Here is a 15,999-nt window from a genome sequence, read left to right on the forward strand (position 1 = left end):
ACCGACTACTTGAGTAAATTGTTGGTTGTCTATCTTACGAAAATTTGTTACTTTTGTTGAACCTTGCTTATCCGCACCTAACGGATGATTTGAGGGTTTGAGTAAATAAGGTGTTCGATATATGGTTTATTAATATTTCACATGTTTTTCGAACAGAAAACATAAAAAATGTGAAAAAAGATTTATAAATTAAAAATACTTTTCTAACTCACACGGATAGGACAAATTGGCAAAATCACAATATGTTTTTAATACATATGCAAAAAAAGCATTGCACTTTGCCACCGATGCGCATCACAGATAACTCTTTACTGTACAGTACAACTACCCAACTATTAAAAGCCGAAAAAAAAACGAGTGGAGTTGCTTTAGGTAAGCAAGCACACATATAAGTCACATGACATAACATCGTCTATTACATAGAAAATGAAAAGCTATCACCTTATATAACAAAAATACATAAAGATGTCCAAGAAAATATGTACACGCTGTATCCTAGCTGAGTATACATTTATACAAATATTTATAGTTAGACAGTAGATTTGTTTATGGTACTCTGAAAGAGAGTACATCTCCCTGAGCTCAACGATAACGATTATCTTACAATACTATTCACTGTGAGTATCATTTCTGTATAAAATAATTTCTAGTATACAAATTTATTTCTTCAACAGGATCACACATTCAAAGCTAGTTACTCGACGATACAAAAGAATTGCACACTCTCATTACAATTAGTTTATTGAAAACCGAATAAGCCTAAGTTGTAAAATGATCTAAAAAAGCATTGGTAACCTAACCTTTATTTAAAATTCTCTATAATAAATATCTAAACTAAAAACATGAAACATGGTCAAATAAAAAACCGTTTAGTGGCTAGAAAGCACCAAAATATTACACCGAAAAAAATCAAACAGGTAATTTCAATCACAAACAATCGAATATATCACGGAAAAGACGTCTAGGTGTCCCGCTTCGTAGGTCACCTGACCGAAATCATAACCCTTTCGACGTTCAACAGTTCCCTCACTTTGTCCGTATACTTGACCAAGGCGATCTTCGAAGCGCGCGTGTTTATCTTTTCCCCGATATTGAGGAACTGGCAGCAGTGGGCCTGCTCCAGAAAGTCCGACATTTTCAGTTCCCGCAAAACACTCTTGTAATTCACGTGCGTCGTGGCACTCGAACCCGACGGACAAATCTGTCTCAACAACGCGTCCCGCGATTTGATCTTCAATAAGCTGGACAAGTCCTGGAGGAGGATCCACCGGTCGGTGGCCGACTCGCCCCGAAGCGTGTACAAGTTGGGCAAAACCCCGTCCGAAACCTCGAACTCCAGGTCATCCTCCTCGGAGACGATGTCCGGGGCGGGCACGTCCTCCAGCACGTCGAAACCGCTCTCTTTCGGGTCTAGAAGTGGAAAAAATCAGCTTCTTTAAATCAATTTTTTGCAATTACCGAAACAAGAAGCCGGTCCTGCAAAGTCCCAAGGGGCGCCCGGCTCCCCCTCCACGTCGTTGATGTGGCTTTGGAGGAGTTTGGTGGTCGTGTCGTCGGAGGCGAGGGCCAAGGGGGTCATGCCGGAGTAAGTGGCCAGTTTGGGGTCGGCTCCGTAGGATAGTAATAAGCGCACGATTTCCACGTATCCGTTTTCGACGGCTTCGTGCAAAGGTCTGTGAACAATTTTTAGTCACGATGTGGTTGGAAAAATAAGATTGCGCACCTGATGCCACCTCGGGCCGATTCGCTCACGTTCGCGCCGTAGAGAAGCAACATTTTGGCGATGTCCAAGTGGCCCTTTGTGCTCGCTTCGTGCAAGGGCGTGTAGCCAGCGTTGTCTTTCGGCGACGGCGAATATTCCATTTTTTCGAGACAATAGGCGGTAATGTCCTACGATGATCAAAAAAATGAATACATTGTTTTTTCTACTATTTGGTACGTTTTTTAATGATTAAAAAATATCGGTCAAGAAAAGCTTGACACTACCCAGAACTATGTAAGCTTGAAATATTTTTTTTTTAACTTACTAAGTTTTCAGAGCAATAAATTTATAAAAATTGTTGTAATTAAATAACGGTTAGCACAAAAAATACAGGCAGATAGAGCATCAAATTCTCAATAATCGGAGATAAAAATAGTGCAAAAATTATATCTTGAACTATATTTAAAAAAATTTCAAAATTTTACCAATTTGCACTCTGCCCCATATTTTTCAAAACGCTGCGAATACGGTTACAGATACAAGAAAAATGTTCAGAGGAAAGTTGTAGAGAATTAAATTTCCTTTAAAAAAGTTCACGAGACCATATCTCTATCTTCAACCATTTAGGCCCCAAAGTCATTCAAAGACGCTCAAGTGACGGATTTCCTTCATTTTGCCGGTGGTCAAGTATTGGAAAATTTATTTATTCCTAAACCGTTGGAGATAGACATATCGTGTCGCGGACTTTTTTGTAGAAAATTTAATTCTCTACAACATCGTCTCTTTCATTTTTTTGTATCTCCAACTGTATTCGCTGCGTTTGCAAAAAAACGCAATAATTCTAAGCGATAATTTTTGGGCACCGTCGCCTATTTATCAAAACGCTGCGAATACGGTTGAAGATACAAAAAAGTGAAAGGTACGACGTTGTAGAGAATTAAATTTGCTACAAAAAAGTCCGCGACACCATATTTCTATCTTCAACGGTTTGGGTATAAATTCACTTTCCCATACTTGACCACCGACAAAATGGCGGAAATTCGTCGCTTGAGCATCTTTGAACGTCTCCAAAGCCTAAACCGTTGAAGATAAAGATACAGTCTCGCTGACTTTTTTGAAGCAAATTTAATTCTCTACAACTTTCTTCTGAACATTTTTCTTGTATCTTTAACCGTATTCGCAGCGTTTTGAAAAATACGAGTCGAAGCGCAAATTTTAAATCTTAAATAATTTTTTTCTCATGTTTCTCATGAAAATTTTAGTCCTCAGTTTTTCTCAGTCTGTTGAGAATGCAAAGCCCAACATTTCTGCATTTTTTTCCAAGTTATTCGTAAATTGCTTGAATTTAAATTAATTTAAAACGATTTGACACCGAGGCGGTATAACGCTTGAAGCGCCCTCATTTTACTCTGCCGTACTATTTTTTTTGGGTACAGAATATCGTATCTCGTTTCGTCTCCTAACTTATAGTCCTTCGTATAACCCATTCGTATATTGACTCAACAGAACTCTTAAATCAAACTCGTTATAAAAATCAGCATTTCAGTTCATTCAACTCTTTTTACCCTTGGTCATAAAAAAATGAAGAGATAACACCAAATTTAAATTTTAGTGAAAGGTAACATAAAGTAAAATTTATGTACACATAAAAAATCAGCGTTATTTAATTTAAATCTGACTTCTTTATTATATAATCTGTTTAAAACTTGTTGGGACTTAACAAGAGTTGCAAGTTATTAAATGAAACACAGGTAAAATAATCATAAAAAAAATCAAAACATATGCTTCTAGATTACTAAATTCAAAGACAAAGACCTTAAGCAATTTTTTTTTATTATTTTCTTTATTTACACAGTTTAGACATTTGTCATTTCGCCTAGAGGGTGTTTTTTTTAACTAAAATTTCCAAGTCCACAAACGCCTCAAAAATACAGAAAGTAACAAAAATAATACAATAAAAATAAAAACTGGCAGCAGCGACGATCTGGAACTTTGGAACAATAAACAAATGTAGAGAGAAAGGATAAGAAAGGCCAAAAAAGCACTTTTTTTGTTTCTTTTAATTAAATGTATTTTTTGAACGAACACAAAACAATTTCATAAAAACATTATAAAAATAACAATTTCCACACTTGACTGTTATCTTTTATTTTACCTTGATCCGTTCTTGTAAAAGATAATAGTTACAATTTGGTCATTTAACTTTTAACTTAAGCCTGAGGATGGTCACATTATTATTAGCCGAAACATGTTTGAAAAAAAAAACAAATTTTATTTCCTCCATTCTGTTAAGTCACTCAAACAGTATAAATGTTTTTCGAAAATTCTTAATCGTCTTTTAGAGCCAGAACCGTTCAAGGTCGAGTTACTGTCACTGAATTTCTCGTAAAAAAATAATCTAATTTTTTTTATTTATGTATTTTTCAGTGTTTTATATTTTTTAGTTCTTCACTTATTTTGCTCTTTTATATCACAACATCTTACAAGAATTCAAGTTTAACATTTCAGTTTTTTTGATCGCCACCTTATTCTGTACTGTGTATATTAAAAAAAATCGTTTGTCCTTAATATTAAAACAAAACAAAAATAGAAAAAGGGAGGAGAAAAAAAATTCTCGACCAAAAAAATTAAACAAAATTTGAAAAATCCACCTACCGTGTATCCCAGCCGTGCCGCCCTGTGCAGTATCGTCTCCCCAATCCCCTTGTTCAAAACCCATCCCTTAATCTCCTTCTGTATATCTTGCACCGACCCTGGACTCCCCTTCGCCGCAAACTGTCCTCTTCGTTTGGGCTTAATCTCATTCTCCTGATCCCTCTTCACACTCTTCTTCTTCTTACGTATATAATCAAACCCTGAACTAAATTTACGTCTAATGTTCCTAAACTTGTTACGTTTCTTCCCCCCCAAACCCCCTTCATCCCCATCAATCGACGGCGTCTCCGACTTGCTATCCAGCTCCTCCTCTTCCTCCTCCTCATCCAACAACTCCGACTTGATCTTCTTATCCACCAGACTCTTCAACAGACTCTCCTTGCGGCCCCGACTCAGCAACTTGTTCTTGAGCACTTGCCTCGTATCCCCAAACTCGCAATCCTCCTTCTTGTCATCGGGCTCCTCCTTGATCTTAATATTGTCAACACAGGTGACAGGCGGCGCCGACGCCGGCCGATCCTCCCCGAACACCTCCTTAATCGTCACTCGCTGCTTGATCCTCTTCTTGCAACTCGCCAAAAACACGTTTTTGAAATTCTCAAGCGTGGTTTTGCGGTCACGAGCCGGCGTCGCCAAAAGCTCCACCTTTGGCGCAACTTTCAGTTTGTGTTTGCGCTTCTTGCGACCGCCGCAACGCTCCAACAACTTGTCCAAAATCGAGCTGCTTTCTTTGGCCGTGTTTGGACAACTCTTAATGGACGAACTGCCTTCAGAGTCGTAGTTGTGTCTGCTGAAGAGATTGAAACTGTGGTTGGATTCCGTGTCGCTGTCCAGATTCTCGCTCTTGATTTTGGTGATTGGGGAGTTGGGGTCCAAGTCGGGCAGGGAGGTGGACAAGCGGTGGTATTGTGGGGGGCGTGTCACGTGGATTAAACTGGGGGGCATCCGGAGCGACTTCTTGTAGCGGTAGACCTCCTCCTCCCAGCCGGGGTAAAAGTGGGAGCCGTCCCCAAAGGGTGGCTTCTTGGCCGGTCGTGGGACAATCGGGACGTCCTTCTTGGCTTTCAGCTGGGTCAAGTCGTTCAAGGACACGCTCAATTGTTTGTCGGGTTTTTTGCAATTGATCAAAGGTGCGTCTGAATCGTCGTCGTCCTCTTTTTTGATGGTCGGTTTCGTGACGACAGTCTCGAGTTTAGCCAAAACATCAGCTTCGATTTTTTTCCTCCGGCCACGTTTTTTCCCACTTCCGTTTTTCAATTGTTGGAGAAAGCTGTCACAAGCTTGTGTGAAAACATCGTCGGGGGTTAGAGGGCGTGGCTGTTCGGTTGTTTTCGTTGAGGATCGGCGGTCGCGTCTCATGTCCTCCAGTGTTTGGCGTTCTAACACCGGCATTTCCCCCTCGGAGTCGGTGTCGGGGAAATCAAAAACTGAAGTTTCCGATGAACTTCTCAGCCCAGTCTTGTCTCTCGGGGGGACGTTGGTTCCGCCATCGTCCTCGTTGCGACTGAATAGGCGGCGGCGTGGCGCCATTGCTTGTTTCTCCTTGTTGAGTTTGGGGGGAGTCCCGGTTGTGTCGCGTTGGTGGTGGTTGTTGGAGACTTGTTTGAGTTCGGCTTTGGTGCGTATGCGGGCCGCTACGAGCGCTGCAAGGCCGTCAAGGTCACCGTTGGGGTTGACATGGTTGGTGATGAGGACTTGACTGTCTGTTTCCGGCTCGAAATTCACCGAGTCGATGGCTTTGGGGATGTGGAGTTTGTACATGGTGTTGTTGTTGTCGGGGAGGTTGGTGGGGGTGAAGGGGGAGACGTTGTGGCGGTTGATGAAGCCGGGCTTGGGTTGGAGGGGGGCCGTGACGTCAGTGGAGGGGTGCTGGACGTCCAATCGGGACTTGTGGAGTTGGTCATATGACCGGTTCATTTGTTCCTGTTCGAGTTTCTTGGCACCTTTGATCTCGAGACTGTTACGGAGTAGCGACAGCACCCTTTTATCGGCGCCTCCTAGATTAGGATTTTTGTTAACAACTTGTGACACCGATGGGTTGTTTTGTGGTAAGTTATAGACTTGTTGTTGGGTGGGGTACTGGTACCCCGGGTACTGATGGGCGCTTGCCGATGGTACGTAAGTCTGGTTATGGTACTGGTTCGGGTACTGGTACTGCCGGTTTTGGTTCTGGTACCCGTACACTTCCTTGGGCCGTTCCTGCCCATTGACCATCTTCTTGGCTTGTTGTTGTTGTTTATAGGACGATAGTCTTTGCTCGATTTGTTGGTCGATACTTTGCCGCCAGGTGTCCAATTTTGACATTTTGTTGGGTATGATGGACGGTGCTGTGTCCGCTGGTCGTTTCTTCTGGGTGTCATGGGTGGCTACTGGGTACAGGGCTGCGGTTTTGTGGCCATGCCCAGCCGGTGGGAAGTCAACCCGTGGTAGTTTGGCCTGGACGTATGGGTTGTTCACGACGGGGTACCGGTTAGTACTAGCACTAGTAGTTGGAGTTCGTCGATAGTTGTTCATTTGGGTGTTAAAGTTGGGATGGAATTCGACTTTGGGGGCGCTGGCAGGCATTTGGGGCGCTCGTGAAGTCATATTTCTTTGGAATGAGTTGGCGTAAACGTCGTAAGTTGGGTAACTGTGGCTGGTTGTCCGGTTGTAGTATTTTCGGTCTTGGTCGGCATCGTCAAGGGTGGAGTCGGCTGGGGTTCGGACCGTTTTCACGGACAAGTCAAGTGGAGATTCGCGTTTTTGTTTGATGACTGGTACCACTCGTCCGTTGATGTTTTGATTGGGAATTTTGTTAGTTTGTTGTTGGTAGTACTGTTGGGAAGACTGGGTCGGTGGTACCGGGGCCGTGTAATTGGAAGTTGTCATGATCACTTGTGTGTAGTTTTGGGTGGTGGTGGTGGTGGTGGTACCGTACTGATAGTTTTGGGGAAGTCTGTTTTGATTATTAGAGTATTGAGTTCGGTACTCCTCCGGGTACCTCTGAACGTTGGAAGTACTACTTTTGGGCATTTGATTCATTGAATTCGTCGGCAAGGTACGTGTTTTGGTACTGGACGTTCTTATCACATCTCTGTTACTCCTACTGGAATGGTAACTTATCAAAGATAAAGACGCGATTGGTGGAAGGTTATGCGTTGTCCTGTACGCTTGTGACGTCGTCTGATTGGCCACTTGTTCTTGCTTGTTCTCGACTTTAGCGCCACCATACTGCATCTGATTGGTACTTTGCGCGTACAAGTGCTTATAATAGGGGTTTTGCTGCGTACTTTGCTGACTCTTTGCTTGCATTTGGTAGTACGTCCTTTGTTGTTGCGGCTGTTGCTGGTAGTACCCTTGCCCAACATTCTGCAACTGGTGGTAGTTTTGCGTGGTCACCACCGGTGTTCGCTGGTACTGGTGGTACTGGTTGGATGGAGCTTCGCGCGACTGCGGCCGGTTGAACTGGTGGTACTGCTGTTCCTGGTAGGACCCCTGGTGGTAGGAGGGCCTGGAAGGGGGCCGGTCCCGAGTGGGCTCCTGGGGCCAGTAGGCCGCCGTCGATGGGGGCATCTCGTTCTGCTGCTGTTCGGTGTCATTACGCATGAGGTTGTCGGACTGGTTCGGATACGTGGGGCCCGCCGTGGAGCTCGTGGCCGTTGGCAGGCCCTGGAAATATTGACGCGCCCCCTCCAACACGTTTGTGAAGGTAACATCCATGACCTGCAGGTTGCACCTGCTGCGATTCCAACTGCAAGAGAAAAACAATCATCAGATATGTGACTCATACGCGTCTCCCCTTGAAACTTGGAAATTGTACGTCTTTGTTCCCGCTTCTTGAGACAAGATTTTTTCACATTGCCCGAAAAAGTGAATCGATTACGAACCGCTCGTAAAATTATTTGATAAAAGAGGAGATCTTACGGAATACTAAACATCTATTAAATTCGCCACGGCCTGATCGATATCGACGCCTCCTACGGAGACGTAACACTTAATTAACTTTTTATTCCGACTTATGGAGGTCACGATGAAAGAATTCCACCAGTTTTTAATGAAATTAATAATTTGAAACGTTAAAAAAATATCAGCGATTCGGTTCCGCTTCGTTCATTTTCTGATATTCCATTTGCAAACACACTGATAATAAATATTCAGGCGGTATTTGCACGCTGGCGGTGCATCAAAGCATCGATTGCTGAAATATGGCGCTGTAAAATGTTTGACAATAATTTGATCGGTTTCAGGAAGAAGAAAAAGCACGCAAATGTCACTCCAGTCAACAAAGATAATTTGGTAATTGTGCCCAGAAAATGCATCACGTCAGTCACATGTTCACATTGAGAAATCTAATCAAAGCCAAGCTGTTAAGTCAAGTCATATGACCATGATTTTGTCCCCAACTACTTGATTCAATAATACTGATAACTTAAATTCAGCGTACCCATAGCCGCTTTGATCAGTGATTTAAGAGAAGAGAAAAGAAAAAGAAGAGAAAACAGTTTAACTAAAATTTGGAATTTCCAACTGATTGCAGAAATAATTACTGTATATTTTGAGGTTCATTTAACAGATATTAGAGCGGCTCTAATATCCATTAAGAAAATCTTTGATCGCTTGCCGAAGAATTCCTGCATAAATCGATTAGCAGTGTTATTTAGCATATTTGGTATTTTGCGATATTTTTTACTCAACACAATCTGTTATTTCACCACATAATTCGATTGTTTTTACTCGTGGATCATCCTTTATTCAAAAAGTTTGTGTTAAAATATTTGCGAAAGACGGCCAGTACCTGGGGCCCTGGTGGCCCAGTGGTATAAGCGCCACTTACGACGGGGGAGGTCGGGGTTCGAACCCGGATCAGGGCAACAATTTTTCTATGAAAAAAAGTGTAGAATAGGTAAGGAAACAAAACGTGAGCAAAAATAAGAGAATGAGAGAACACATAGACGTATAAACGTAAAGCAGAGAAAACTGTCAAAAATAAGAAAATAATGCGGCAAAAGGTAAAAGTACGTAAAGGCGCCAAATTGTAAACGTAAGAGCATTATAATAAAGAGAAAGTACCTTTTGTTTTGAGAGAAAAATAGATGAATGTAAAGGTGAAACATAACTTCAAACTTTAGCGTTGAATCCTTAGATGACTTTTTTCTTAAATTATAAAAAAATTAAACGAAAATATTAAATTTATCTCAAAAAATTTTTAGTTAACTGAGTTTGTTTACTGAAGTCCCGAAAAATATTGTTAATAAAAATCACCACTGCGAATCCAGTAGGCTTTGCGCACGTCCACTATTTTTGACTAGAAAATATACAAATTTGGTGATTTTTGGAGAAATTATGTCCATTTTTGGTCAAAAACGTGCTGAAAGCCACAAAAAAGATAAAAACAATTTTAAAATCGTAGAATCAAATTATACGCCCGGTATCTTTTGATGAAATCTGGTGAAAAATTAGAGAATTAAATTGAAAAAAAGTAGAAGAAAATGTTTTCTCGAGCTAATTCGCTGACTTTTGAACTGAAAGTATTTGCGTTTTAGGCGAATTATTGCAATTATATAGTTTGTAATGTTGATTTTATTTAAAAAGTTTGTGTTAAAATATCTGCAAAACACGGTCAGTGTTTGGGGCCTTAGTGGCCTAGTGGTATAAGCGCCACTTAGGACGGGGGAGGTCGGGGTTCGAACCCGGATCACGGCAACAATTTTTCTATGAAAAAAAGTGTAGAAAAGGTAAGGAAACAACACGTAAGCAAAAATAAAAGATTGAGAGAACACATAAAGATAAAGCGGACCATAAAACTGACAGAAATAAGAAAATAATTATACAGGCTGGTCCACGAGTAAAAAAAAACAGACAAGTGTTTTAATTTAAATTTCATAGCAAATTAATTAATAACGTTATTAAAAACAATAACGAGAACAAAACTTTTACGTTGAAGGTAAAGTTGGCAAATTGTGAAAACCTTCACTTTCTGCTCTTGACATAGAAATAATTAAACCGTTAACTACCTACACATTTTCCGGCTAATTAAAACAAAAATAAACTTATCACTTACTCGCGCAAATGTTGAAAGCAGTCATTTGACAAACTTCTATAAATACCAAATAGCTAAAATCATTTTTTACTAACGCTCCGAGATTTCGTACGTTTTGTGGTCTTCTTCGTTAGAAATCTATCTATCTGCCTCCTTTGTCGTGAAATTTATAGTTTCGTGCACAAAAGCTCGCTGAATTTGTACACGAAGCATTTATTTCCATTTCTTTATTAAAAAAAAATCCGTAATCATATCAGCAAAGTTACTAACTCAACAAGCATCCTCCTTGATCCCCATTTGTTGCTTCCAGGATTTCGCTAAATTACCCCGAGATATTTTTCAACCTTGGAGAAGCTCCGATGCTCACACGCTCAATGTAACCCGATATTACGGCAACGTTGAATTTACATAACGGAATAATTTCACCAAAGTCTGGATTATTAGACATTAAAATGTAGCAACGCATGTGTGGTGGGTGGGTGACTTGACAGCTCGATAAAAACGAGGTCAAGATTTTTCGGAATCTGAATTTCAACTTGTGAGCTTTTAGTCGAAAACAAGATCCTTGACTTGAACGAAACGTTTAGCATTTCAAGTTAATCGCCGCCAACATGCATATGCATGAAGTTCAGTTATGTATATTTATATGTGGATCGTCGTTATCAAAACAAACGCAAATTTAGCCAGAGTTCAATGAAACGTTTATTCGGTTTTTTATCGGGAAAAAATCGCGAGATCGCAACACAAACAAGTTATTTTCTGTGGTAACTCGCCTTGACATGGATCCGACTCCGGCCGTAATAAATTCTCATTTTATCGAGCACAGAGGGTATTAGATCGGCAAGAAGCCCATTAAATGCACTTTATCAAAGGATGGTTGAAAGGTCAACCAACCGCTGCCGAATGCAGGCCATCGATTTTCACCTCACGCAATAATTTCCCTTTAAACAGACAACAGTTGGAAGAGAAAGAAAACGACTCGAGACTTTTCACAATTCGGCGACATATTAGTTTCTTTCGAGATCTGACAGTTGCTTCCTTGCACAATGACCATTCCAGTTTCTTTATTGCCTTTGTCCCGAGTCTAGACGCGAAACATAAATATCCAAGAGTGCCGTCGATGGAAACGTTTCGACAAATATGTTTTCCTGGATGACTGCACCCAGCGCTAACACCGAATTCATTCTCTAATTGGGAACGAGCTTTGATCTTGGCATTTGACCGCTCTTAACTCTACTACACGAAGCCGCTGCCCTCTGTTTTATCGTACAAAAGCCAAGTTTTTAAAGATTCCCAAAAATATCAAAACATTGTTATGATAATTTTATGCAATTTTGTCAATTTTCTCTCCACAGTTTGTCGCAAAACTCCCATAAACTCAAGATAAATCTCTTATGGCCTCTTTTGTTGCAAAAATTTTGAATTTTTTTGCTACAAAAAAAGTGAATTTTTTTTTTTTGTTAAACTTACTCCAGTAAATTTCTTTATGTCTTAACAACCCACTAGAGTTGTTAAAAGTCCAAAAAAGTCCATTTGTTCGATTTTTTCATGTTTGATTTTTTCAATTTTTGTCGCGATTTTGGTCGTTTTCGGGTACCCGGAATATTTCTCGAGCAATAGCTCCGGAACTATTAGAGATAACCACATAAAGTTTACTATTGTTGGAAAGCTCTTTAAATTATCTATTTTTTTCAAAAAAAATTATTGTTCTCCGACTAATAGTTTTCGAGCAAATTGGAAACAAATGCAAAAATTGGTAAAATTTTAAAAAATTCATAACTAAAAAACTATTGGAAATTTGGCGTTTTTCTTGATTCCAATCGATTCCTCGGATCATTTTGCATAGGTATGAATCAAAATAGTTCCACTTTTTCGAATAGTTTAGCCAGAAATGAGAAAATAAAAAAAAATAAAAAAGTTAACACCCCCCCGTTAAAAATCGGTCAATTTTTAAAGTGTCTCAAAATCAAATAAAACCGATTCTATCTTATAGATTTTGAGGTGCTCTTTCCGATCTAAAAAAGCGTTTTCTCCTAACTCTTTTAGTTTGGCCGTAATCAGCGTTTGAAAATTGAAAATTTTTTTGCGAGATATCGCCTTCAGTCCTATGCCATTTTGTAGAGTTTTTTATTCCGGTTATCCTCCATTTTTCCGTTTCTCGATAACTCTAACAGTTTCGCCGTAATTGGCGGTTGAAAATTGAAAAAAAGTGAAAATGGAAACTTTTTTTGCGTTTTTCTCGGAAACTGTAAGACTTAGAGCAACGAACAAAAAACCATCTGATAGCGCTTAATTTTAGCTATTTTTTCGTCTAACCCCGGAGCCGCTCCGGGCAACGGTTCCGGCTACAGAGACGATCAAAGTTTTTCACTAAAAAAATTCATAAAAAAAAATTAAAAGTCATAGAGCAATGCGGTTTGTTCGATTGAATTCTACGTCTCATTTTACATAATATATCAATTTTTCACAAAAATTAGAAATTTAAAAATTTTTGCCTAAATTTAGGGTACCCATTTGTCATAGTGAAAAATTTTATTCATTAAAAAAATTCATAACTCGAAAACTAAAAGTCGTAGAGCAATGCGGTTTGTTCCATTGAATTCAGCAGCTCATTTTCTGTATTACACCAACTTTTCACGAGATTTAAAATTTTCAATTTTTTTGCTAAAATTTCCTGAGTATATAAAATACACTCAACTTCAAAGAGGTGAAAAAAATTTTTTTTAACTCACTCCAGTAAATTTATATGGACTTCTACATGTGTTAACAACCCACAAAAGTTGTTTTTAGTCCACAAAAAGTCCATATGTTCGATTTTTAGAAGTTTGATTTTTCAATTTTCATCGCAATTTTTGTCGATTTTGGGTACCCGGAACTTTTGTCAAGCAATAGCTCCGGAACTATCAGAGATAACCCCATGAAGTGTATTATCGTTGGAAAGCTCTTTAAATTATCTATTTTTTTCAAAAAAAATTATTGTTCTCCGACTAATAGTTTTCGAGCAAATTGGAAACAAATGCAAAAATTGGTAAAATTTTAAAAAATTCATAACTAAAAAACTATTGGGAATTTGGCGTTTTTCTTGATTCCAATCGATTCCTCGGATCATTTTGCATAGGTATGAATCAAAATAGTTCCACTTTTTCGAATAGTTTAGCCAGAAATGAGAAAATAAAAAAAATAAAAAAAGTTAACACCCCCCCTTAGAAATCGGTCAATTTTTAAAGTGTCTCAAAATCAAATAAAACCGATTCTATCTTATAGATTTTGAGGTGCTCTTTCCGATCTAAAAAAGCGTTTTCTCCTAACTCTTTTAGTTTGGCCGTAATCAGCGTTTGAAAATTGAAAATTTTTTTGCGAGATATCGCTTTGAGTCCTATGTCATTTTGTAGAGTTTTTTATTCCGGTTGTCCTCCATTTTTCAGTTTCTCGATAACTCTAATAGTTTCGGCGTAATTGGCGATTGAAAATTGAAAAAAAGTGAAAATGGAAACCTTTTTTGCGTTTTTCTCGGAAACTGTAAGACTTAGAGCAACGAACAAAAAACCATCTGATAGCGCTTAATTTTAGCTATTTTTTCGTCTAACCCCGGAGCCGCTCCGGGCAACGGTTCCGGCTACAGAGGCGATCAAAGATTTTTACTAAAAAAATTCATAAAAAAAAAACTAAAAGTCGTAGAGCATTGCGGTTTGTTCGATTGAATTCTACGGCTCATTTTACATAATATATCAATTTTTCACAAGAATTAAAAAATTAAAATTTTTTGCCTAAATTTAGGGTAGCCATTTGTCATAGTGAAAAATGTTATTCATTAAGAAATTCATAACTCGAAAACTAAAAGTCGTAGAGCAATGCGGTTTGTTCCATTGAATTCAGCGGCTCATTTTCTGTATTATACCAACTTTTCACGAGATTTAAAATTTTCAATTTTTTTACTAAAATTTCCTGAGTAATAAATACACTTAACTTCAAAGAGGTGAAAAAAATTTTTTTTTAAACTCACTCCAGTAAATTTTTATGGACTTCTACATGTCTTAACAACCCACAAAAATTGTTTTTAGTCCACAAAAAGTCCATATGTTCGATTTTTAGAAGTTTGATTTTTCAATTTTCGTCGCAATTTTTGTCGATTTTGGGTACCCGGCACTTTTGTTAAGCAATAGCTCCGGAACTATCAGAGATAACCCCATGAAGTGTATTATCGTTGGAAAGGTCTTTAAATTATCTATCTTTTTCAAAAAAAATTATTGTTCTCCGACTAATAGTTTTCGAGCAAATTGGAAACAAATGCAAAAATTGGTAAAAAAAAAATTTAAAAAAATTCATAACTAAAAAACTATTGGGAATTTGGCGCTTTTCTTGATTCCAATCGATTCCCCGAATCATTTTGCATAGGTGTAAATCAAAATAGTTCCACTTTTTAGAATAGTTTAGCCGTAAATGAAAAAATAAAAAAAGTTAAATCGGTCAATTTTTAAAGTGTCTCAAAATCAAATAAAACCGATCCTATCTCATAGATTTTAATCTGTAATAACACTACTAAATGATAATCACTCATGATTACAAAAGTGTGTAATTATCCCGACTTCTGCTTTGATTTAACACCGATGTCTACGCTGGTGCTTTATAAAAGACCCAATTACCATCGTTATGAAGGGAAACGAAACGCTTATGGTCCATTAGAAAAGTTTGCAAGATATGAAACGACAATTAAACTCCCCCATTTTCGAACCCGCCAAACTCCACCACTGGCAACAAATCCAATTGTTCGCACTGAACTGATTGAATTCGCGTCAATTCGCGTGCGCTCATTCCGCATTCGCTCACCAGTGGGCGCGCAAGGTGTGCAACTTTCGCGCCGCCTTTCACTCGTTTCCAATCCTCTTACGGACTTCGTAATCAATAAAAAGGACTAGAATTCGAGTATTGTAAAGAGCGGCCATAACAATATCACGAGCGTGCCGACAGATGACCCAGATTCCGGCAGTTTGATGCGAACTTGATCTTTGCGTTCCAGATACCAAGCGTGTTATAAATAAATAACGCAACCTGGCTGCACAATTGCATCCAATTAATGTGCAACCATGCGTTTAGCAACGATTCACTTTTAGGCAAGAGATGGATTTGGATTTTATTGGAGCGGTGCTTGAGGAAAATTGCCACAGATCGATTAGATGCTCGTTACAGTTTGCTTATTTGAGGATCATCGAGTTGCCAGTTTTGAATTAATAAATCATTTTGCGATTTTATACTCATTTGAAGCCTTTGTTCTTTTCCTAGTTATTTATTTACCGTTTGTTGATGAATTTTAAATGGCACGGCGGGTAAGCAGCTTTATATAAAAGACAACCGTGTTTCAAGCTGTTTTAAAGCAAATATCACTCAAAAGCAGGGTTTTCATGCGAAAGGATGTGTTGGATTTTTTATGAGATAGTTTTTATTTTACTCATCGTTCGGTTTAAAAATAAATTAGAACTGATAAAATCAAATATTTTTTATTGATTCCTACAGTCAAGGTTAAAATAGTCTATAAACCCCAAGAAGCGAGTGCTTTTCTCACTCGGTTCCGTGTACAGTCACGATCAAAAAGAATGACACCCCTTAAAACCGGCTAATGTGTATG

At 38.8% G+C, this 15,999-nt stretch overlaps 1 protein-coding gene across 1 annotated transcript in view; it reads right to left on the reverse strand.

Annotated features, from left to right (window-relative positions):
* Positions 1-113: 113 nt before the first annotated feature.
* Positions 114-15,999, reverse strand: part of LOC655743 (uncharacterized protein) — a 72,597-nt gene continuing 56,711 nt past the window's right edge. The window contains exons 4-7 of the mRNA XM_008200675.3: positions 4,358-8,087; positions 1,724-1,890; positions 1,459-1,673; positions 114-1,410 (exon numbers count right to left, since the gene is read on the reverse strand). Of these exons, the coding sequence (XP_008198897.3) occupies positions 983-1,410; positions 1,459-1,673; positions 1,724-1,890; positions 4,358-8,056 (4,509 nt within the window). The 5' untranslated portion in view covers positions 8,057-8,087 and the 3' untranslated portion in view covers positions 114-982. The remainder of the gene's footprint in view (positions 1,411-1,458; positions 1,674-1,723; positions 1,891-4,357; positions 8,088-15,999) is intronic.

This window comes from Tribolium castaneum, chromosome 7 (genome assembly GCF_031307605.1).
Source record: "Tribolium castaneum strain GA2 chromosome 7, icTriCast1.1, whole genome shotgun sequence".
In the NCBI taxonomy this organism is placed as follows: Eukaryota; Metazoa; Arthropoda; class Insecta; order Coleoptera; family Tenebrionidae; genus Tribolium; species Tribolium castaneum.